General features: G+C 40.1%; 1 protein-coding gene across 2 annotated transcripts in view; it reads left to right on the top strand.

Moving 5' to 3' along the window:
• The window catches only part of LOC128895750 (uncharacterized), a 211,551-nt gene that overhangs the window by 166,070 nt on the left and 19,835 nt on the right, over nucleotides 1-25,646 (top strand). For both annotated transcript variants that reach the window (XM_054158629.1, XM_054158635.1), the window contains exons 12-14: nucleotides 11,971-12,238; nucleotides 14,190-14,347; nucleotides 17,100-17,212. In XM_054158629.1, coding sequence (XP_054014604.1) covers nucleotides 11,971-12,238; nucleotides 14,190-14,347; nucleotides 17,100-17,212 — 539 coding nt within the window. The remainder of the gene's footprint in view (nucleotides 1-11,970; nucleotides 12,239-14,189; nucleotides 14,348-17,099; nucleotides 17,213-25,646) is intronic.

Here is a 25,646-nt window from a genome sequence, read left to right on the forward strand (position 1 = left end):
TTCAGGTCGACTCCCTTGATTCGTTGATTCAAAGATTCAACCCTGTGCATTGATTTTATCCTTGATCTGCTGGATGTAACTCTGTCATTGAAATTTTTATACGTTGAAACACCTGCCTCTACCTCGAGTTGTTTTTAGTTCTTATCTCTTGGTCACTGGTATCAAAATATTACATTTTATTGAATTATTAGTCTCCACAAATTGGAAGTGTACGTTAAATATAAATGCCTGTCGCGTTACCACGAGCACGTGCTAACACGAAAAGGAGCGTTTCAGACCTTGAGGCGTACCAATGGTTAATCACGGAGACAAAGAGACGGTATCGGCTCATCTGACCTACTCGATCACTACAGATCCCGTTAGTTGGCATCGAGTCGACACTCTTACCAACGACACGCTTGCTACTTTGCTACTGTAATCACAGTGAAATGATCGCGGACGAGAATCGCTGGCGCGAATAGCTCCGGGAAAATGTCGGCGATCCTGGGACTGGATGGGAAATAAAGTGGACTCGGTTGAAGGACTCGTCCGAAGGATAATAGCCAGTTGAATTACGGTCGATTTATTAGCAATATTCCTGGAAGCGTGTGTTGCAATTCTCGTAAGAAACTGTTGCCACTGAAGTATCGATAAACATGTTAACCCTCTATGAAGCGAATCTTTTTTCTGAAGACAACTTGCAAGGCATTTACTTTGACATTTCAAGTTGATGCTGTCAACTGACATCATACAATTAAGACGTACACGTCATGTGAAAAAACTAAAATTATTTGGTAAAATGTCGATACATTAACGTCTGGCCTGAAAGTTAGACCCATAGAGGGTTAAATTGTTCTTCGTGACAATTATAGTTCGTTTATTCGAGTACACGATGCGTTATAAGGATGTGATTCAATTCTTATTAAAAACAATAGTTAGGGACCAGCTTTTATTGAGTTGCCTAGAAAATTCGAAAATTGAAGGAAGTACCCGTACTTTCTTTACGTAGATAAAATAGTGCCCACTCCTTAAAGTTTCGACGCAAGATTGCTGGCTCGATGGAAATCTAAGTACGACTCTGTCCAATGCGTCTTACGCGAGAATTCGATAATCACGCCACGAGAGTAGCTTCGAGCAACAGTCATTTTGGCACCGTTCCAGGGCAGCAAGCTTTCCCTGCTTGATGAATCGAAAATCGTCCAGCTGTCCCCGCAACGTTCCTGAGCTTTCTGCTTTTTCACCACCCATTAACCCACTGCCGCGAGCGCATCGCGAATTTTGGCACGGTATCTCTTTTACATCTGGAAAAACGCTTCGAGACAATCTCTCTCGTGCTTTCTTTCTTTCTGAGAGGAAATGGTGTCTCCCTCGAGGAGATATCCACGATGTTTGAGCTTTGCAAAATATCTGTGTAGGTCTACTTGTACAAGACGGTTTGTAACAATTTCTACGGAGCGTGAAAAAAAGTATTTGTCACGTCCTTTTATGTAAGACATGCGGTAGAATACAGGGTGCGAACAAAAAATATTTGTCGCGGCTTTCACCGTGCGAATCCACGCGTTCTGATCGATGAGGATTCGTTTCGCGTCGCGCGCGAAATTCGCCGAGAATGACGCGGAACGAAAGCCGAATGTCGTTGGTGATGGACGCGGAAATGCGATGAAAGGGTCGCGTTGTTCCGTTCTTCGAGGGACGATGTCTCGGTGGGAATCTGTCGACTACCGAATCAGAGTTCGAATTTAATGGACTACCTTCTAAATAGTTGGAAAGGAGGATGTTAAAAATGGTCCCAAATTTTTGAGTAGCGAAGGCATTTGACTTTCATGTATACGGTATTAATTCTTAATTTTCGAGGAATTATAATACCACAATTATTCACTGATAATGTGATGGGAAAGTTATTAAAAGAGTCGATGACGTAGAAGGGGTGCGCTGTTATCTGATATCTCACATTTGTCGCCTTTCATAATTGTTAATTAACATTTATTATATGAGAACTGCTGCTACATGAAATACAAATATAGACTTTCATCTATAAAATAGCGTTTGAATTTGTATATTTCGCGCATTTGTTCCGAAGTTACGATCATTTGAAATCAACAATTCCCAATTTTATGCATCGTCCACTTCATTGGACTTGTTAATAACTTTCCCATCATACTGCCCGCAAACAATTGTGATTTTATAGTTCCTCGAAACCGAAGGAATGATTCCTTATCAATAATTAGGAATGAAATATTGTGTTTTCCCTTCGACTTCACCTAGATCTGTCACTGTAAATATCAAATAACAACAGCCAACGCATAAAGAATTCTAATCGAACATGGACGTTCGCACGAGTGATATAAATATATTATAAAAATTTCGAAACACGTAGGACATTTATCATTGTTTTTCAAAGATATCCCCACTCCTGTTGAGGTTTGCACGAGAAAGAGAATTCCAAAATCGTGGGCGGTGCCCCGCGTTTATAAACTGCGGTGAATCCAAGAGGCGCGCCCCGAAAACGTAAAATATTTATTACGGCTGGCCGCAACCGCGGCTCCCGTGTCTTTTTACAATCCGCTATAATAAAAAGACGAGCAAAGGGCAAGGAGGGACGAGACAGTGGCCCGTGTCGGGGAAAAAGGACAATCAACACCCTCGTTGTACTCAGCAACAGGTCGGGGAACGATACAAATGACCATGGAAGTGCGTTCCTGCTCCTGGCCTGACCGAACTACCTCTATCAATTTCTTCCCTCTTCCCGACTATTTATCTTCGCCATCTTTTCGACTTGGGCCGTGGCTCGTAAATCGTCCTTTCGAACCCAGGAAAACGGTTCTCAAAATCACTGTCCTGCCAAATGGTTTACAACGAAGAAATTGCCAAGTTTCAGGATCCTTTGTATAAGATTATTCTCTTGCTGGAGACTCTAAACGTTCTTTAGGAGGTTCGCGTAAATCTTCAATAGACACTCTTGGTGCATTGGCGATTACTACTAAAAGTAGGTTGAAGATGCAGAGCATTGTTACTGAATTTTCTTTGTGTAGGCTACTTCGAGTAAATAAGAAGGGTTAAATATCTCATCGGAGAATGAAGCTTGAAAAAGATGTTTTTACTAAAGTTACTGGGTACAAAAGGCAAATTATACTGCATAAATATTTTTTGTGACTAAAGTCGTGGGAGAGATTAACCAACCAATTCATTTTTTTTTTAAATGAGACTCCACATTCTTATCCATGATAAGATAGCATTCGTCTAGGCAACTCAATTGTTCTCAATTTATTAACACATCGCGAGACTAATATTCGTGAAAATTTATATAACTCTTTGTTTCTATCCAACTGAAACCTATTTTTGTTGAATTCAAAGTAGTATTTCATTTTACAACTGCATCAAATTCGAATTCATCTTAAATTAATTTATTTAGTCCTTCCATGAGTCTTACTTTATATTTTCACGAAACAAGGAACGAAGCACCTCATTCCGTAACGTCATTCCGCGACACCTTGATCTTTTCTGCGTCAGTGCCAAGTGGAACGTTTATATTTATGGGACACACGAGCGTGCTCGCTAGTTCCTGATCTCGCGAGTGGATAATGTTCGCGGATTAAATAAACCGACAAAATTAAATAGCGTCGCTGCATCTCGCCGCGAAACGTCTGCCGGTTAAATAGGTCGGCGTTTAATTTTGTAAATGGCCAGACAAATTGAATCATTCAACGTTTCCGCTGGTCGTTGATTACTCTTTTTATATTTAGACATTGAGGTCGCCCCGGAGCTTCGATTACGAGGATGTTTTGTCTGGAATTCGCGTGACGATGGCGCATTCTTTGCCCTGCGTTTGCGACTTCTACGACTACTTTGCGTGCTTCGTGGATTTTGTTACCTCCGAGGCGCCACGTCGACTGATAAACTTACAACTGGATGGTGTTTGTCGAATACCAGCTCGTTTTAGATGGATATCATACTTATTGTTTTTGCGAGATACGATATAGACGGAGAAATTGAATTAATCAATCCTTCGAAACTGGTCCAAGCTGAAGATGCATGGAACTGATAGCTTAGGAGACAGCAAGCCTTGATTAAAGATGAAAGGATTGTACAGCTCGAAAGATTAAAAGATCTGATAGTTTGGAAGACCAAAGACTTGACAGGTTGGAAGAAGACTTGGTGGTTGAATGGTCCACACGATCTGACAGTATGGAAAACGAAAGATCTCGTAGCTTTGAAGGATTCAAAGATCTGATCATTTAGGAAATTAACTGATCTCACAGTTTGGAAGACTAGACGATAATTTAAGATACCAATAGATCTGCAAAAAATGCATTGCAGTCAATGTTCGTTCGACAAAGCAAAACCTTTGCCTTTTCCAATAAGCAAAACAACCACCTAACCAAAGGTTTCTGCCTCGATCCTACCACAATTTTCCGACGTTCACGTGGACGTGATTTCAGTTCAATTCTCGACGATACTGCCCCCTACCCCCTCTGTTCTCTACCACAGAGGCTCGAATACATTCCTATTTCCTCGTGAAGCACCTCAAAGCTCGCAAACGTCTAATTTAACAAATAGAGTTTGGACCAACCGCATACGGGAACCTTGCAGTCGTTCGAGGAAAAGCCGTCGACGCAAGGGTTGTTCACCCCATAATTCTGGCCGCTAGACGCCATACAGTTTAATGGCGGGTGTCGCAACGTCGGAAGTGGCGCCGAAGGGACGTCTAGGGTGGAATCGAACTTGTTATTGGGGGATTGCATCATAGGGATTTGCGATTAAAGCTTTGAAGCGATCACGAGTCGCGTCACTTGAACGTTTACTCACATACGCGATGTTTATTCCATAAATACAGATAGATGTGTGATTAACACGTTTATCGCCACGTCATTCGTGCATGGGCGACACGGTTTTTCATGAAGGAACTGAATAAATTAATTCTGAAGATAAGATGTTAATGAAAATGAATCTACCTAGGATTAAGAAATTTGAAAAAGTTGCAAAATAAAGTGCCAGTTTGAATTCAACAAAAACATTGCCCATACCACAATCAGTTTATAAATTGAAAATAAGTCTTTTTCTGTAACTCGTACGATAATAGCGCCTTGAATTAAAATACAATTGAAATGGAATACATATATAACAACATTTACCGATGGAGAACAAACGTCGGTGATAAATCCACGCAAATAGCGGACATCCGCGACGACATGTCACGCATTCCAATAGTGGAACCGAATTCCAAACGCGACAGCTGCGATCGACGTAAATCCTTGGGGGTAATCGCTCCTTTTTTGCCCATAATGCAATGCAACAATTTTTTAAACGACTTTTCACGTGTTTCACACATTCGATCCGTAAACAGGAATTGCGTATTACCGGAATGTAATCTGCAAACGTCAGGCATTTTGTCATGTTAGGCACTGAGGCTGCTTTATCATCTTCGAACGTCGATCGTTAACCTCGTGCGATACGGAAGTGTAATAAAGTATTATCATTATTGTCGCGCCAATTGGGAAAATGTATCATCGTTGAAGATGCTGTATTTTATTCGTAGAATATGAAACTTTAATTTGTCTACGATTATGCCTGCGGATTTTGATGATGTACATTAATATGAAAAACATAAAAATTATATAATATACATAATATATGTAGAATATATTCTATATAATATAATATAACTATTTAATTATAACCTTAAAGGTATAAACCTTTTTGTTATATATAGCATTTACTTGCCATACTGTCTTGCGTCATAAATTAACTTATGAAATCCGCAGTCTTGTCACCAGTGATATCGAACACATGAGTAAATAATTTAATGACACCGTTACCTGCATTTCTTCCACATTCTGAATTGTTCATACATCCAAGGAGCCATACCAACTTGCTTAGAGATATCTCTGAATATTTTAGGGGAAATTTATATTTTATAGACAGATTTCTCTGGAACACGGTGACACAAATCTTTGTAATCCACGTGTGTATTTTTTAGTAGATAATAAATTCAGTATGTGAAGTATCGGTAACGGTTGGAGTCGATAAGTAGATGAACTGGCCAGATGGATGGATCCAGAGGGGCCATATTGCGTTAATAAAACGACGTGTCGAATCTAACCAGTATCAAACGCGAACCAATCTCAGATTGCCATCGCGAAATACCAGCACGGAAGTGTGGGGTATTGATGGATGAATCGAAAAATACGCGTGCCACTGAATCAATGCTGAGCCAATATGAAAAAGTAATCCGGGCGGAGATTACTTTTCACCCGAGTATATTTTTATTTCCATTCGAGACTTTATTCGTTATTTCGGCGAGTTTTTTCACGCGTACCGTTGGAAAAAAATGAGCTAAAATTGGTATGTTCCCGATGTACGGAATAAAACACCGCTGTAGATACAAAAAAATCCGAAAAAAATTGAACCCAGAGAGTTCACAGAGTGGAAAGTGGATGTTTTTTTTTTAAACAACAACAAATCGTTGGCAAATAACAGATTTAACCCATAAGCGGTTAAACGTTAGATTTTTTAGATAATTGTTATCTCTATATGTACAAATTACAGATTTATACTGTTTTTGTATTTCAGTAAAATTACTACAACTACTAAAAATAAAAATTGTACAATTTAAGAAGAAAGACATTTCCTGTATTTCTTCCAACATTCGACTTGACCTGGTGAAGGGGGTTAATCGCATTCCGTGTCAATGCAAACTGTCCCCACGGTACTGTCTCCACGGACAATTTCCTGTTAACGGTGTTCACGGAAAATAGAAACGTCACGGCGTCGGGTAGATGCTAAAATTGACTTACGTCGTCATTACCCCCGGGTTAAACGACTTTCTCGCCGCAACGTAAAGAATAGTCCTTAGCATTCTTCCTGCCACGCGATTCTTTCCTCTTACAAAAGGGGGAATATCCTTGTCCATCGCAGTACGTCGTGGACGCCACCACGGCGGACCTTTAATACGATTTCCCGCGACAATGGAGGAAATTGAGTTTTTTAAGTGCATCTTCTACACGGCCGAAGAAAATAGGACTTCCTGATTCGACTACGCTCCCTCTAACTTTTTGTCTGATTAATATTCCACCGATTTTTCCTGGGACAAGTTTTCCTCCCGCGATGGATTTGTTTCTTCACGCGAATATTCACTGGTTGCAATCATGATTCGAAGAAAAAAAGGAGGGTTTCCTTTAATCCCCTAGCCTGACAAATTTCCGATATCCGTCCGCTAGAATGGACCATTGGTTATCACCCCTTTGATACGGTAGATTTAATAAGATGCTCCTCTTTCTGTCCTTTTCTTTTAGGAATCTTTGTTCGGATTTCCAATAGGAATAAGCGGACTGGGAAGGTTCGTAATTGTTCTATGCTCGTTTTAATTCGCGAAATTTGTTGGTTCATATGGTTCTTCCAACGCAATGGCTTTTTTTTGCAGCTTCGTCTGCTCTTTCGTTGTCCATGATCCCTTGATGTGACGGAATCCAAATAATTTCAGACTGGACATCTTTTTCTATTTGAAGTATTGTTAATTCGGCGTGGATATCTTGTATTATTTTTGTTGTACTTGTAAGATCTTCCATGGATAGCAGAACTGATTTAGAGTCGGTAAATATAACAAAAAGATTGTGTTCTGAGGATGTTATGTATCGTGAGGCCTGTAAGATTGCGTAAGCTTCACATGTGAAAATTGAAATTCCTTTGGGAATTTTGTAGATCCGTTCTTGATTCTCTGTTACTAAAAATTAATAATGTTCTATGCCTCTAATATTCAAACCTTTCTATGCAACAAGAATTTATCTCGTCTTCGTGTAGAATCATGCTCCTTACGTAACTGTACATACGCGGATGGCCTGGTTTCGGGAGGCTGGGTTAATTGCGCGCGATAAATTGTCCCATCCCGTGTCTCCGGCGCGGTCTGTTTTCAAACGAGGCGGTTCCTGCGGTAATTCCCCTCAGACGTTCTCCGCTCGCCGGTAGTTCCGTTCTATTTCGTTCCGCGCCGTTCCCATGTCCGCGGAACATCCGGTCCCTCATTATATGCCCGCTAACAGCCCGCTACCGTGAGATTCAATTACGTCCCCCGACGTTTCAGTCCTCTTCGGCGTGAGTTTCGCATGCCTAGACGCTAGGGTCTCCTCCTCACCTTCGTCTTCATCTTGATTCGCAGCTTTGAGCAACTTCTGGAATTCTGGCTCACGAGGGATCCTCAGATTGGCGAGCTTCCAAATTCTTGGCAGGAAAGGAAGTCCCTTGGACATGGTGACAAGTTGTGATTTTAAGGGGGAAGCCCTGAGATAGGAGGGTTGGGTTTGACACTGGAAAAGTTAATCCTTTGGACTCGAGAGGTGACTCTCGGTCACCACTAGGTTTGACACAGTAAATCGATAAACAGTAATGTTTTTTTAGGTTTAATTTCTTTGGAACTCGATGTGTCGATAAAATGATTGTCGGCGAGGTAAATGTGACCTGATTAAGCTTAGCATTCGTAGCAATAGAATGCTGAGAAAGCATCTTGAATTGCTAGTAGATGCCAAATAGAAAACCCTCGAGTGCAAAGGGTTAAGAATTTTGGCGGAATATGGTAGTAAAAGGAGGAGGGGATTGGATTAATAAAAAAATTGAACTTTTAGTATGTAGGAAAAGAGTATTACTAGTATTAGGGATATCCCCTGATGTTTGTGCAAGGCTTTGTTAACCTGTTAATTGCGGAATTTAGTTTTAAAAGATCTCCACAGAGCGCGGAGTTAAAATCATGCAATGACGAGTATACCCGTCGAACGCATTTAACTGGTTAATTAGCAAGTTAACGCTACTGTGGACAATGATATAAATAGTGTCTATAAGTGGACTTATTTAAAACTAAAGAATACTACCTTCTTGATGGAAATAAATAGGGGAGCTCCTAATAAATTTCACGTGCCATCTCTGGTGCAGTGCTGACGCCACGAATGCAATTTCGTGGGTGCCCTTTGGCAAGAATGTCGAAAGTATGCGACTCGATACGCGAACATCGAGAACCGCGATATTAAAATTAAACGAAGTATTCAATATTCTGTCTGAGTAATATAATTTTAATAAAATGTAGGTAGCGCATAGCTGAACAAAATCTCCGACAGACACATGTGATATTTCAAACAATTGCTCTGATGATGCATCTCTCACGCGTATCTATGACTCGACGCAAAAACAAAAATATTTTCTCATTCGAGTAGACTGATATTCCCACATAAGTTGAATCTAATTAACATTTATTAAGGTTGGCGACTCTTTAGATTAGATTAAAGGCCACATTAGATTAATCTAATTTCTTCTAAATAGCACGCCACGCAGATGCATCAAACTATAATGAAATTGCTAATAGTTTAAAATTCTAATAAGAGAAAAGATTCGTAAAAAGAAAATACTCGGATGATATTGTAATAGAAATCCACATTCTCCGAAACTTGTGTGCGTTAAATACCAATGGAATGATGATAACACGATGAACAGCAGGAGGAGCCCGGCGAAAATTGTTCGCATTCTACTTTCGTCCGTTCTGTATTCGAATGCTATCCTATTTTCACAGAGAATTCTCCGCGTTATTCGCGTTAACAGACGGTCGTTGTTCGCAAAAATAGCGAACTGGATTCAATTACCTCCATGCGGCCATTCCGTTGCATTCTCCACGTCAGACTACTTTAAAATTTCAAATTTAACCAGCGGGCCAGTTTCGTCGACGAAACGTTAATGCTATTCACTACACTATTCCTAGCTTTTTCACCTTATTTATCGGGTTCATTCATCCATGAATAACTTCCGCTGCAAGTAAAAAATTAATCATACTTTCTGGAGGTTGCAAGTTTTATTTTTACTGTTAAATGGGAACAAGCGACAATCAAATATTTACGTTAAGGTACGAAGGAAATTAGGTATTTGTATTGATTTTAAAAGAAGCATACTATGTATAAATCTTTTATAAGGCGTGGCACAAATAGATAAGCAAGCATCTGGTTATCTAAGCTTCAATAGAATTCTAATTTTTATCTTCTTCGTTCTTCCCACTGGAACCTTGTAGCTCGAAACTATGATGCTGCAAGACAATGAAGTCTTCAATGTTTAGTATCGCGTTGAAATGGCACGCTGCATCCGCAACAGCCAATCTTTATTCCTTGGAAAAAACGATGCAATCATGAGACTTTCACTGCAAGAATTTCCTGCTCACACTTTACACTGATCGCACCTTTATTTATTCTATCCTCGAAGATTATTCTACGCTGGTATAGGAGAGATATTTGTCTCTCAAAGTTCACGCGTTCACGTGTTCATAATGAATGTGATGAGAAATATTTTATTCGGATGACACGTATGGCAAATTATTCAACAAAATTCGCATCGTCGGGTTTGTTGTTTTCAGCAGTTCGATTCTTAGTTATTTCTTGAGAAATATTTTACAATTCTATGTATGTACACTTAATGCACAGAATCTTCTTGCAATGGAATGAAAGAAACAAAATGAATAAAAACACAGAATTGGAATTATTTCAATTAAATATACAGTATAGCTAACATTTGTATAGACGACATTTCACGAGCACTATCCTGACATTCTGTCCCTCTCGAATTCAGAATAACATTTGGAAAAAATTCCCTGCTCCATTTTAAAGGACGACGCTTGATGCCTCGATACACAGTTCCGCTAGTGATCGTTCACGTCGAATTCGAAATCGATCAGGTCCCCACTCGAAAGTGAATCCCAGCTCTGGAACAATAATGAATCAACAGCGGGGCAGTCGCTCGAGAGGGCCAAACGCAATATCGTAAGGTTCAAAGCGTCCCGCGAGCATCGTCGCTTCCAACGATTCGACGCGTTGCAGAATTCGTATTGCCTGTTTCGATGCACGGCCCCAATTACCGTCATCCCTGATAATTGGAGGGGGTTGTCGACCTCTGTTTTCGACGATCTTGGTTCATCGAGAAAGCGAAGCGATTCCACAAACGACGATAATCCGCGTTTAAACGGATGCAGCCGCCTCGATTGTTCCGGTTAATTGGGAACCACGCAACACGGTTATCGCCGATAGCTATAACGCCATAGATTTTCTATTTACAGGACTTGATAACGCTAGGCACGTTTCCAGAGTACGTCAGATAATTTCTTGGATATTCAAACTTCCCCGTTACACGACGATCGAAGGTGCAGTCGCGATACTTATGAGTAAATTGCTTGATTTTATGCGTTTATGATATAAGCTAATATAGTAAATATACCGTCAGTTTCATAAATGTTCTATGTCTATTGAAGAAACTTGTATAAATTAAATGGTAGGTTTGATGTTTCTAAGTGTATGTTTGTATACGTATGTTGATGTATAAATAAATATATAAATGTATAAGCTTATTCATATACATATTTATAATGAAAAATTCATTTGGTAATATCAAAACTATTATTTCATTTAATTAAACTTCTTCAATATAGAGGGTACGAATATTTATGGGATTGACTGTGTGTTAGACATAACCAAAAGGTATGTGTACTTATGTAAAACGATATGATAATACATTATGTATAAATAATCTAGATGTAGTAGTCAGATTGCAGTAACATGCAATGCCCTGCTAATTGCGTCCTAAATATGCAACCCCATACAGTGACCAGAAACGTCCAATAATTTTCGCGATACAAGACTCTTATTATATAAAACAATGATTGAATGTCTCCAATGAAAAACAAAACAAAAAACCTCAATCTCCTCCGCCTTGTATTTCACCCAACTTTGCTTGAACTTCATAGAAATTGGCTTAATTCATAAAAAATTGAATGGAAGCGACACTCGCCAAGATTGTGGTAATCCGCCTAAACTGAAAACTTTTAAACCGTCGATAAAAGTTCCTCTCCGCGTTGTCGCCGATGACCCCTAAAGCCTTTGACGAGCGAACGTGAAAAATTCTCCGGCGCATGCTCTTGGTAAATATTTAAGCAGAACTGGCTGGTAGTTTTATCGCGGGAAACAATTTTGTTCGCAGCTTCCGGGTCTGGGTCGGTGATAGGAAGGGATCCGTTGCCGCCGAGGGCTGTCAGCACGTCGCAGCTAGCTCAAAGAACACAGACGCAGCCACCAGCCACCACCGTGTCTACCCTTCCCTTGGCGAAGGCTAACGCTGGACACAGACAACCCTTGCCGCTTCATCAGTCCACCCCACAGTCGGTCAGGCAGTCGGAGAACGATGTGAACGTCAATTCGCATATTTTGCGTGCTGCCAGCAGCGGTGACATTGGAACGGGTTCCACCATGTGAGTACCGATATCGTGGGGCTAGAGTGTTGGAGGTGGCGAATACTATCGCAAGGGCGAATCGGGCTGACTACTCAAAGCCACTTACGCGATCACTGGGAATGACATTGTGAATTACAACCTCTCGAGTGTGCCTCTCAAGTGTGCAGAGGGTTTAGGAGGGGTTGGACAGTGTTTCTCATTCTGGAAATGTGTGACCTGTGGTTGACAGCCCTTTTTGATCATGGGTTTATGAAGATTGTTTATGTAAATATTATTTCTGAAAGTAGAGGAAAGTAGGTCTAGGTAAAATTTCCACTAGTTTTGAAAAGAATAATGAGTCATATCGCGAGACATCCAAAACATTCGAGCTTTCCATTCGTTTCCTTTTATTTTATTTTAAGTGTGAAACCATTTACAGGAATTATCACACTAATAAATCTTCTTAGTGTACGTAGAAAGTGTTCACATCTGAACACATGTTTTTATTTCTTAATATATTACGTTATTATTTGTTTAACATTCGAGCTATGCTTTAAGGTCATCGATGACACGATATGCTATTGACATTTCCATTCTGGTAACAACTACAATCGCTAGTAATAAGTACCTATCTCTGTGAATGTGTCACGAAGTGATCGACATCCTTTCCTGACCCTGGATTAAATTTGAAGAGTATTTAAGTGGATATTGTTTCTGAAAATAGAGGAATATGCTGGGTAAAAACTCCACTAGTTTAAAAAAAAATAGCGAGTGATACTCGTATTCAAGTTATGCTTTCAGTCCTTCCGTGACGCGATGAACCATCGACATTTCCATTTAAACAATAATTTCAATAACCAATAACGAGTATCCATCAACTCATGAAATTATCAGCGTACCATCTATCGAGTAAAACGTCAAATCATTTTCCAACGATCCATTTTTATCCTCGCGGAATCGAAGAATAACGAATCTGCTTTTTGTTCCTTGGAAATTCCAAAAATGCGATGATTCATGAATAAAAGATTATACGGCAGTAAAGAATCCAAACATCCTCGCCAACGAGTGCTGAAGCGAAAAATCAAAGACTATAACGTCGCTCGTTAAAGATAGACGGTATAGTAAAATCATGAAAAAATACGACACTCAGCCTCGCTGAGATTCTGTAGATTCTGTGATTCTGTGTATTTCGTGTTCAAACACTGGTCGTCGTTTTCTTTGAAGAATTCGGCGTGCACGAAATTTTCGTGATTTATTTATTAAAAGTTCACACGGCGAAGCAGAAATTTTCTAAGAAGTCGCCCGCTATTTCCGGAGGTGTGCGAAAATTTTTTTTTAAAAATCCTCACAAACGCAGCGTTCGCAAATACCTGACGCGAAAACCGTTTAAGATCGACAAGTTCAAGCGTTCCCGAGAGCGGCTAGTCGGCATTGGAATTCCCTCGGTGACACGTTTTCCTCGGATGTTTCACACTTTAGGTACGCGAGGGTTACATGGGCATCTAGCGTGAACTTTTCAACCACGTCACCATTTCTCTCTCAGGGCACGGTTCTCTCGATTCGTGTGAAACTATTCCTGGGAACCTTGATATAAAAAATTTCATCCCCTGAGTGAGACATACTCTTTGAGCTTAGAATGTATTGTAAAATTTGTTAAGTATTTGTTTAATTCATAAATAACAAATTAATCATACTTTCCAATAAATGGAAAACTAGGCAGAAGAAAAACCATAGAATTTGAATAGGTTCGTATCTTCATTACGTCGATAAAAATGATTATTCTCCCATTCGATGAATTCAAAGTGCGAAAGCAATTTACGATCCTAACATCCGTGTCGTTATCACAGTTTTTAGCGAATATTCGCGAGCTCGGTGCAAATATTTGCATAATTTGTAGAAAGTAAATTATGACGCTCTTTAAGTGGGATTATCAGAAATCCCTGGCACGACTGAAAAGGGATTAATGGGTAATTTGTTATTAAAATTGCAGGCTCAACAACAACGAGGGAAAGGATCTCAGGCTAACATCGCCGAGCGGCCATTCCACTCAACGACTGATGAGCCCTGCTGGAGCCTTAAGGGTTGTTTCTTTGAACGACCATCGTGTTTCCAGCCCCAGCGAGAACGATATACGAGTCCACAGTCCAAGTACGTACAAGACGATTACCCATAAACGTCGATGATTTTTTTTATGGGACCTTCAGACTATACAGGGTGTTCTGGAACACCTCGAATTTAAAGATTCGACTTCCTAGGATAACTAATAATTTTATTGAACCCTTGCGCGCTACAAAAGCGTCCCCTTGAATTTGTAATAACTTTGTAGAATGGGGAGAAATTGGGGAAGCAACATTAGACGAGATAGCATATAGATTTACGATTACTGATGCCTCCCACAACTTCCTTTCCCGGGAGGAATCTTGCATCGTTTTATGGGATAGGATTTAGGTCGGGCCATCCTATAGATATCCTCCAAGTTTCAGTATAAGCAGACATTATTGCGTCTTCTTTATTCAGATATCCTGTATAAATTGAAATCAGGTATAAAGAAACAAATTCAAGGAACGCGACCTCAATAAATATCTTGCACATGCTGGTCATCTATACTTGCAGCCAAATAAACTCACGACAAATAAAACCAAATATTCGTATTTTTTAAATCTCAAAAAATTTCGTGCAAATGATTGGTCGTCTTTACTTGCACATAAACGAGCCAAATAAATGAGGTCGATTATAATTTAGAGTAAACTAGAAATACTTGTTTCAATTTCAGAACAGGCTTAATAATTTTTAATTTTTTATTCATCCAACACAATTTCATTAAATTCAAATGAATAAATTGAAAGACTTGGGGTGATTCCTAATGTCGATTCAGAAGTAAAATTGTTTCCCACCTCTTCACCTTGGAAGGATGAATGTGGGCATTCATCCGATTCGAGACTTGAACCCTATTCTTCGGGGCCTATTCGAGGCTAAATTATATTCGAGGCAACGTAGAAGAGACGTACAATCGCTGGCTCAAAACTCGACACGAAACGAAACCAATCAGGGACTTCTGGGAGGAAACAGTAATCCACATGAATGAATCGCGAATCCGAAGAATTAATATCCGAGATCGAGCGATGCAGCTCGCGGATGAAACTTAAATCCCTGCGAGCCCCGTGAAAAGGACCTGGTTTCGGGCCTGGAAGTTTGCCGTACCGTCGGGGTTAATTATTCAAATATCCACGAGGAAAGCAGAAATGGCCCGCGCCGAAGTATAAAGCGGCGTCGAGGAATAATAGAAATCCCGTGTGTATTCACCAGAGCTAGCCTAACTTCGACGTCTGCCGGTTATCGCTGGAAGACGCCTGCGCGGAAAATTCAAGTCTCTGTGGAAAATATTCCACCGTGATGCGAATTCTCTTTTATATGTATTTTTCGAAGGAGGGTTTAGGGATTTGGAGGTAGTTGCGAAGTCGAAAAAAGACTCCTTCATGAATTTTTTTCTAAACGTTTTTCGAAAGATGTATGCTTGAAGATATAATATAAAAATTTTCGTCCATAAATGTAAAAAAATCCTTGGTGATGTGAGGAATCTGATGAAAGGTCCCAAAGTGTTTCACAAAATTGGATTATTTGAAATTAAAGGTTTCAACAAATGAATCACACATATACTCATATACACATTTTACATTGAAAGTTATAACTGTCATTTTTAGTCAGGTGAACTTGAAAAGAAAATATCAAAACTTGAATCACCTTGGACTTTATGCATTGCATAATTTTCATTATAAAAATATCCAACAAATGACCTATTTTTTTTACGACCATGGTATTAGGTTGTCCCAAAAGTTCCTTTCGCGACTTCTACCTAGTTATTTTGTGTGCCAGTATTTATATGAATAGACAACCTAATCTCTCAGAAGTTGATGTTACATAGTTAATAGAGCAAAATTGATCCTACACAATTCAGTAATGTAACATAAAACATAACATATTGTGTATGCATTACTTATTAATAAAACGGAAGAAACTTCCGGGACAACCTAATATTTATACTTCTCGAAAAGAATTGCATACCTCCCATAAAATGTATAATGCTTCCTGCGTTTAACGAGGGCAAACCGATAGAAATTGGCGGATTATTGACGTAATCTCGGATCACTCTATGCACACATTGTGCCGGTAACGTTATACTTACCGTAATATCGCGGTAACGTCTGGGGTATTCATTATTGAACAAACATTAGCGGGAGTAGCCAATGCTCGAATTCAAGCAGCAGTTAAGCGATATCGAGCCAATATTTGCCTCATACCATATTCTTGCTCGGGTCAGTACCAGGAATATTAAATTCTGCCTTTCTGCATTTCTATTCGGTGTATCCTACGTGCCTGGAACTCGCACTATTCCTCGCGATTAACATATTGGTCACCACGTCGTCCAGAAGTGACAGGTCTTTTCATTAGGGAACTAAAAAAATTAATTCCTAAGGCGAGGGGAATTTGGCGAGATTAAAAAATTAAATACCACGAGAAATGTTGAGTTATCTAATTTTTAATAGTCTCCAGACAAAATTTTAACCTCATAGTAATTTTCACGAGTTTTAGTTTGGTATTCTTGTTGAATTGGGGAATGGAGGGATTTAGTTTAATACAAACACGTTAAAGGCAAAGTCATCTGGACTTAGAGCCAATCGATGAGCACAGAAATAGACCCATGAACGTAGAATCCGTAAAACTTGCAATTCTCTACGAATGAAACGCCACATTTTAAACTCGCCTTGAAATCTAAATGCACTTTCGATGCAGCAGAGGTGCCAGTATGTTACAGTTCCGCGAGCACACGCGTTAACGTATTGCACGCTTTTCAGCGCCAAATTTCACGGATAATACAATACGAACGCGTTCCTTTTTCCAGTCGAGAGGAAAATGGTCAGCCCGATCGGGAGAGAAGTGGACCGCGGCGGGGGCACAATGGCCGCGAGGCAAAATCACCGTGCATGGGAGTGCAACGAGTTGCTGCACAAGAGGGTGAGTGAAAGACACAGTGCACCAAGAAACAACATTCGAATTGATTGGCATGGCGAAGCATGGAAAAGAGAAAGGAACCTAACGTAACCACTCGGCTTCAGCTGATTTAGCCGCTTTTTTTTCTTACACGTTCCATCCCCTCCTCCGAAACCCTCCTTGTAACCTGTCCCTACTATGTGTTTCTTTATTTACAACACTGTACACGTACACACTATTAGTGTCACGCAACAAGCAAGGAAGCAAGCACGTTCACACGTACTTACAGTTTTGTTCGAGTTCTGTTCAGTGAGTGTGCAGTAGTCCGCATTATCGTCCTAGCATGTAAATTCCATTAGTCCAATTAATTAAAGCATTGCGCCGGCAGTGTCGCACCTGCGGGCCACGTGACCTCCGTAGAATGAAATTAATTGCGTTTGTGCGTTTCCCGCGACATCCTAAAGCTGCGTATTCGCGTGACATTAAGTCGTGAATTTTATTACCGGTGGAAGCAAATGCGGTGACATTTGTCATCGGTCGAAACCGTGGGGGTGCTGTGACGTTTCGATTGTCGCCATTTTGGTGGCAAAATCTTGGTCATGGGCAAACTTAAATCTTTGTCAATTTTAAATTTATTTATCGTCGTAGAAAATGCAAGAGTTTGCACGGTGGAAACTATAAAGGACTAGGTATTTTTTTTAACAGTATTTCATCGAGTTCTTCTACGAAGGTAAACCTTGGAAGTTAAGGAGCGAGACACCTAGCGCCGCCTACCGCTGAAAGAAATAAACTTTATGCGTCCTTTACAAGAGCATTCCAAGCTAATAATCTGAATGTAGATTCAAAGATATATTTTATGAATGTTTACGAACTGAATGAAGTTTCGTAAATGCGTTGCAATATAAATTCATAAATTGTGCAACAATGCACCGAGGCTGCATATTCTTTTAACCTCTTGAGAGATATTGGCACACATATATGTATGTTTATGAATACGTTTATAATACACTATTACATTGAAAAATATGCCATATTTAAGTGAGGCAGCATATTTGTATGTCGAAATCGATTTACAAACAGATATTGTTTTTGTTTGCGTGTACTCGATTAAAGCAAAACATAAATTCATTTAAAATTCGTCTCTCAAGAGGTTAATTGAAATTTTCCAACGAACAGGTATCGGAGTGGGAGATCTCATCATTTGACTGCGGATATTTATGCGTTTATGACAAGCGTAAATACACCAAAATATACAAGGATTTGTACAAATGCATCAACACTTAAATTACCCAGAATTATTAAATTCAGGAGACATATTTGAGAATACAAGTTTCCGTTCTTCGCCTGTGCACATAAAAATACAAATTTGCGTAAATGCCCGCAGTCCAGGCGTGACGTAAAGCTATGTGAAAGCTCTGAAAAAAAGTGTCGCGCAGTCGTGAGTTTAAAATGTCACAACTTTACTGTCACGTGATCACGCGCCTTAAACAGGACGGACAACGCCGAACGAGTTCACTCGTTACAGTGTCCCGTTCCGTGCCGGTTGCCTTTTCCGCAATTCGACCGCTCATTCTGGCGACAGATCGTTAACCGTTTCGCAACAGTAGTGCTCGCCAGACGGTGCAATTCGGTGGCTATCGAAACTTTCAAAGTCGATCGCGATCGATATCGCTCAACATCCACGTCAACGATGGGCGAAATTTGAATCCAATTGTTACATTCGCGAATACGCGCCTGAAATGGATCGTACCAAACGTATGTATACATCGAACGAGAGAAAATTAATTTGGTTAAAAGCGTAAATGTGTGAGGATAATTAGCAGACTGGGGATAATTATGCATTTATGACAAACGTAAATATACAAATATGTACGAGGATATAAACAAATGAGTAAATATTAGGTGTAGAAGTTGTATGCATTTCTAAAGTAAACTTACATATTCTAAAATGCTAACGTAACAAAATGACGTTTAAATATTCCTACTTAAACTAGAGGTATAAATGTTTGAACATAAAGGCACAGAATTAATTTCTCACGCCTGACATATAAAATATAAAACATAAAATAGACGTTGCGACAATTAGAAGTCAAAATACACTTCAGTTTAAATTTCTCTTCTTCGCGTGTCTTTATAAATACATGAACTCGCATGCACATCTATAGTCTAATAATAATTACGTAGACTTCATTACGTGACATTTTATATCAGGATGACAATTCCATTTCTCACTTGGGTCACGCGTCGATATTAATTTCGTCCATCTCTATTAAATTACGTGACACGTGTAACATTCGTGCTGAAATACCACCTGACTTAAAAACTATTCCGCAGAAGCGTAACCAGATTGGCTGAAAGGTCACTTTCAACGAGTGAGGTTGGGACAGTTACGAGTGGAATGCTATTGAATTCTCGGTTACCAACGTGAATATTTCGTGTGCGGTTTGTCGACTTATCGCTCCGAATTTCAGTTAATTCCAAGTTGAAACTCATGGATTTGCAGGTGGTAGGGAAACATAGACTTCACCACTCTGCGTGTTTTGTGGGTTTTACGGAAATACCAATCCCAACGGTAGGATTCGATGAAAGCAATTCAAAATCAGAAATACGTATCTCCAGGCATTCGTTCGATACTCCCAGTCGATGGTGGACTGCGAGAAGCGGACAGTCGATTTACTCGCGTCCGTTTGAAGCAGAGTTTCTGGGCATTTTCATTAGCGCGTAGGGACGGGGTTTGTCGCTGAAATTCATTAGCATAAGAGGGACGCTGTACGCGTGTCTGTGTGGAGGGCGCTCTAACAGCCCTGGCGGCGTTAGAAATTTCATCAGTTCCATTTAATACTGTTTGCCTGGAGGCTGGTACCGGCGGGCGTAATTTCGTTTCAAGACGATCGCGAATTTCCCGCCGTGTGTCGTGCTTCAGAATTTTCGTAGCACCGCTAATGGCAAGATGGCCTCACAATTAGTATGAATTGCGTAACAGATTTCAACGATCGACTGCAGCTAATTGGAAATCGTGGCGAAATCGGATTTGTCACAAGTACTAGTATCAAAACTTGCAAATCCGATCGACGTTTTTGGGTATACTGAGTGAATCGATAGCAAGTAGGATATCCATAGGATAATAAGAGAAATTAGAAATATATGCAAGTCAAAACGCATTAGCCAGTTGTTGACACTGTTCTTCTGTCCAACTTGAATTTTATTTTTCTTTTAAAATCCTGTACCTCAAAGAGTTACAAAATTACCTTGAGAACAAAATGATTCCACCATTGTATATGCCTCTTCCCATAGTCTCTAACTTCGTCCTACAATTTTTTCCCCCATTTAAATGCTCCAGCATGTACAGCAAGGATTTCTCGAACACTTCCTTTTCATTTTGAAATTTTTCCTGTTCGTTTAGAATTTCAATGAAATTACGACTCGATTATATTTATCACAATAGTGATAACTAAAGAGAAAAGAGAAACGAGAGGGAAAAAGGACTCGCGCTGAAACGACAGGGTGTTACGTAAACCCTGGACGAAACTTTTGTAGAATTGTAAGGCGCAAACCTCCTCGGCAGAGCGGTCTGTGTTCTTTCCTGGTGAACGTACAAAGGTTGTTCCTCGACAAACGGGAACGAGCTTTTCCTACGGGTGAAGTTGGCGTAATTCCTAGGGTTCACTTTCTGCAAATATCGAAGGACACTTTACGGCCGCGTTACGTCGAATTCGAGAAGCGACACGGAGCTTTTGTTCGTGGTAGGAGTTTCCCCTTACCTTGCTCGAATTTACACGATTACCATTATCATAGGATTTCAAAGGACGGGACTTCCGTGGTAACTCTAGAATGCTAGAGTTTCCGCTAGGGTCTCGCTAGGTATAATCACTGGAATTACCTTTGAAATTACCTTTCTATCGTATTACGTGAATTATCGATGAGGCTCGAATTGTGCCGGGCGAAACAGATCATTTACGTTGAAATCGCACCACTGGACGGAAATCGGATCGAGGAAACTCTCTGAGGATGTAATGGACCTGGATCGATAAAGGGTACTTGCTCAATTTTCTTGGTAATCGGTAATATTGGAAAGCACGTCGACGATTTGTCAATAAAGTACCTACTTATGAGGTGGGGAAATTGGAACCATTTTTAACAGACTTCGAAAAGGAGGAGGTTACTCAATATATATATTTTTATCAGAATCCTCGAATCACAGTTGAGGTCTGTTTTAATAAAACGATTCGTCAGAACGTTACTTTGGAAGTATTATTCAAATTAGTGATGCGTACAAGATGAGATTTCTACGATCTCGACAAGATGTTGTCAAGATTTTTCTCGTCTCGTGCGCATCACTAATCCAAATGGTGGGGTCCAGGTGGTAGTAACTGGTTTAAATTTGACTCTGGGAATATCACTTATCAAATAGTCAATAGAAAGTAGTGTAACTGGATCAATAAAGGATACTTGCTCAATTTCCTCGATAGTGTGTAGTATTGGAAACCGTGTCGACGTTTTGTCAACAGCACACTTGTTCATCAGGTATGGAAATTGGTACCATTCCTATCAGAATCTCCAAGTCACAGCCAGAGTCTGTTTTAATGAAACGATTGATCAAAAATGTTACTTTGGAAGTAACTACTATCCTCATTGGTGGCAACTGGTTCAATTGATTGAACCCTTTCAGACCTGAATTATTTTTTTTTAAGGGTTAACTTGAACTAAAATTATCATGGAAAAAATAAAAAAAAATCCTAATAGTGCAATTTTCGAGAAAAACTGATCATTCGTCATGTACACAAATAAGGACATTTGCCCTAAACGAGTGTCGGTAATTTTTTAATTCTGTGTCCTCAATTATGGACGCCAGGTCTGAAAGGATTACGGGAATTCGGATTATCTGGCTCTGGGAGTACCAATTGTCGAAACGTCAACCTGGCGCCACTGTTCACACTCACGACCTTCAGTCCTTGAGAATGATTCGAAATAACCCTTCGTGTTTGGGAGTACAACTCGAACCTAACAAGAACTCAGGCCCTATCGAGTAGACTCTTTATCTGAAGACTGCGACGAAAAAGTAACGACACAAGTGTCGTTCTCCCGCTGCCGTTACCTACAATGTGTGCAGAGGTCCAAAAGGAGGATCACGAGGAAAGGTATAGGAGAGGGAGCAACGACGAGAGGACTGGCCAAAGGGGTTGAGAGGGAAAGAGGATTAAGAAAACTGAGGGCCAGGTTCGATCCTGCATACGGTCAGCAATGGTCAGCAAGGGCACCGTGCCAGGGAACTGCAGACGGACTTTAAGCCTCCCACACAATGGAATCCTGTCTTGAAGAGTATGTCGAGACAAGCGTTATATCCCTTGGTTACACACTCGTGGAGTTTCTTTGTTTCCAATCCTTCCTGGAGGGGAATGCTGCTCGGTTCGACTTGAGACTTCGAGATTCGCACGCCAGGTCTTTTTCAAGACTGGTAGTCGGTATTAATATGCCTCTTCGTTGCTAGGGATGACTTATTTTCTAAGGAGTCATTCGTCAAGGAGGAGTTCGTTCACTTAATAAGGGTGTTTCACAGTTACTGATATTACTGATATGCCAGGTCTTTTTCATCACTGATCGTTAGTATTAATATACCCTATCCATTGCTAAAGCTGTCATTTTCTAAGGAGCCAGTTCGTCTATTTAATAAGGGTGTTTCACAGTTACTGATATTACTGATACGCCAGGTCTTTCTCAAAACTGGTCGTTAGTGTTAATATGCCTATCCATTGCTAGGTGTGAGTTATTTTCTAAGGAGTCAGTTCGTTTATTTAATAAAAGTGTTTCACAGTTGCTGATATACTGTTTCTAAAAAGTCTTGAACTTGACAAATTATGTCCTGTGTATGTGGGCAGGGATCATTGTCTACAGTATCGAGTGCAGATTGAAAACTTTGTGTTGTCAGTAAGAATGAAACGATACTTCCTACTAGGAAATAAAAAGCAGGAACTTTTTCGCTACAGTTAACTGGTTAGGCGAGATAGGATCGTTTCGAGATAGATACTCGAGGAGACGATTCTCCCAACCGTCAAAAGCCTCTAAGTCTCGAGGGAACCTTAATGCTCTCGAAACTCTCGAAAGTCTTAATCTTGATAGTCTCGAAGGTTTGAAAGTCGCGGAGCTTTGAAGTTTGAAAAGAATCGAAAATCTCGCTCGCTCTGAAACTGTTCCCAGTGTAACGTACATCCACAAACACAGTTGAAGCTTTAGAATTCGCCACTGGTACGAGTCGAGACTTGGTGTAAGCCAGAAAAATGGGAGAACGCTTATGTAAGATGAGAGATAGGTACAGAAAATCTAGAAACAGATCAACGAGAAACAATGGAATATATGAACACTATGATAGTGGTGTGAGTCACTTTTCTCATTTTTAATGAAGTAAACGTCAACGATACTGTTTAACTTTTTGCACTCGAACGTCTCTTCTAAGGGGACATCGTAACTCCAGGCAAACTTTATTAGTGATTATATATCACGAAAAATCAAACCAAAATATGGTACATGTATTAAGATATACAGTCAGTCCCATAAGTATTCGTACCCTCTATGTTCATTGAAGAAGTTTGTCTAAATTAAATGATAAATGTGATGTTTCTAAATAAATTTTTCATTATAAATATACACATCTGTAAAGTTTATTCATGTAGATATTTAGAATGAAACATTGATTTGGAAACATCAAACCTATCATTTAATTTAGTCAAATTTCTTCATAGAGGGTACGAATTCTTATGGGACAGACTGTAAATACGTTCCTCGATGTCTAAAGATTCATATAAGCTCGCGGATCATTACAGTAAGTTACATGCTTTATAAATTACATTGTGTAATAAGACATGATTTCTATTGCCACATTCTGTAAAGAAATGGCTCCGAATGCAAATGGTTAAAATATTCAATTTGTTACCATGGACCTCAGTCTACCCAGTGGGACACATTATGGGCGGCCGTCAGTTACAAAGGCCGCTTTAAGCAAGAAACATAGAGGCTCGTGCAGTCGAAGCGAAGCCGGCCAGATCTCAGGCAAAAACATACAAAACGATAGGTCGACAAGCCGAGCAAGGAACCACGGTGCATGCCGGGTATACTGTAGGAGTCGGTTGAACAGGCGAGCCGATCAGGCCGGGCATCACGCCAGTCTTCCAAAGTCTTCCTTCCACCTTCGTGACGCCTTATAGTGCTCTCCATTGTGCTGGCTCTGCTCTCGGGATACGCGTATCGATATGAGCCTCTTTCGTCCGATCTGTCCTACCTGCGGCTGACGATCTTCGATCCTCGTCGAGAAGATTGGACCGCTTCACGTTGATGGACCTTGCGCCGGGAACCTCTTTTACCAGGTACGAGGATTGTTTGTTCCGTGGTCGTCCAGACGCCAGTGTCTGGCTGTTTTTCTAACGGATCGATCAGGATGCGGCAGGATGGTGTCTGCGACGAAACCTCGCTTTCCCTCGCTACGATTTCGTGGTTAACGGTGCTGGAATCCTGGAAAGGAACGCTCAGGATCCTACTTTGTTGAGATAAATTCTTCCACTTTGAAAGGATCAGTTAATTATTTTTGTTAGTTGTGACTGTGCGGGGATTTTTTTGTTTTACGTAACACCAATGGTTTGGAAATATTATTTATACAATTCAATGAGGCATGTACGAGGTGTCGATACATGCTTGTAGAATCGTTTCGGTGTCACCTTTTAAAGAATTGTTGAGGTAACCGATGTTTCATTAACAGCATATCGTCTCCACAACTCTTAACTTTTTAGTGTATAGCGTGTCACATCAGGAGCATAGCAAAAACAATTTCAATACTTGTATGTTATATTTGACAGTAAAAAGGCGTCGACGTCTCGCAAAGGAACGTTCAAAACGAAGTCCTTTCGTGGCACGACCAATGACAGACTCTAACAGTCCCTCGAGTGGTTTCTGGCCTAATAGGAGCGTAAACTCTGTTTATACGTTCTTTTATGTTTCCTAGGGACGTCGATTGTTCGCGATAAACGTTTTCTTTTAGCTTTCCCCGCGGGAGAAAGTCCAGTGGTGTCAGATCCGCTAAGCGCGGTGGCCATATTGTGTTTGTCTCCACTGCGTATATTATTACGAAACATCGCATGACCTTTGGTTCCAAATTCTGAACTTTTAGGTCATTTCGAAGTCGTACCGTGATACCTAAATGCTAATTGAATCGTTCATTGCACAAATCGATCAACTCTGTGAACCAAAAAGTTAAAAAATGCGATGAAATAATGTATATTGTTTTTTAAAATTCCCTTTACAATATACATAAATTCAAGTAGATATTATAGAATGCATAAACACAGATGTAGCTTTCATCTAACGCTATATAAAATTAATAAGAAAGAACAGTCAAACAATAATCGTCAGTAATGGCACAATTGTTATGTGACTGATAGAGTTAATCGATTTGTGTAGTGAATGGTTCAAT

This window comes from Hylaeus anthracinus, unplaced genomic scaffold (assembly GCF_026225885.1).
Source record: "Hylaeus anthracinus isolate JK02 unplaced genomic scaffold, UHH_iyHylAnth1.0_haploid 0, whole genome shotgun sequence".
Taxonomy (NCBI): Eukaryota; Metazoa; Arthropoda; class Insecta; order Hymenoptera; family Colletidae; genus Hylaeus; species Hylaeus anthracinus.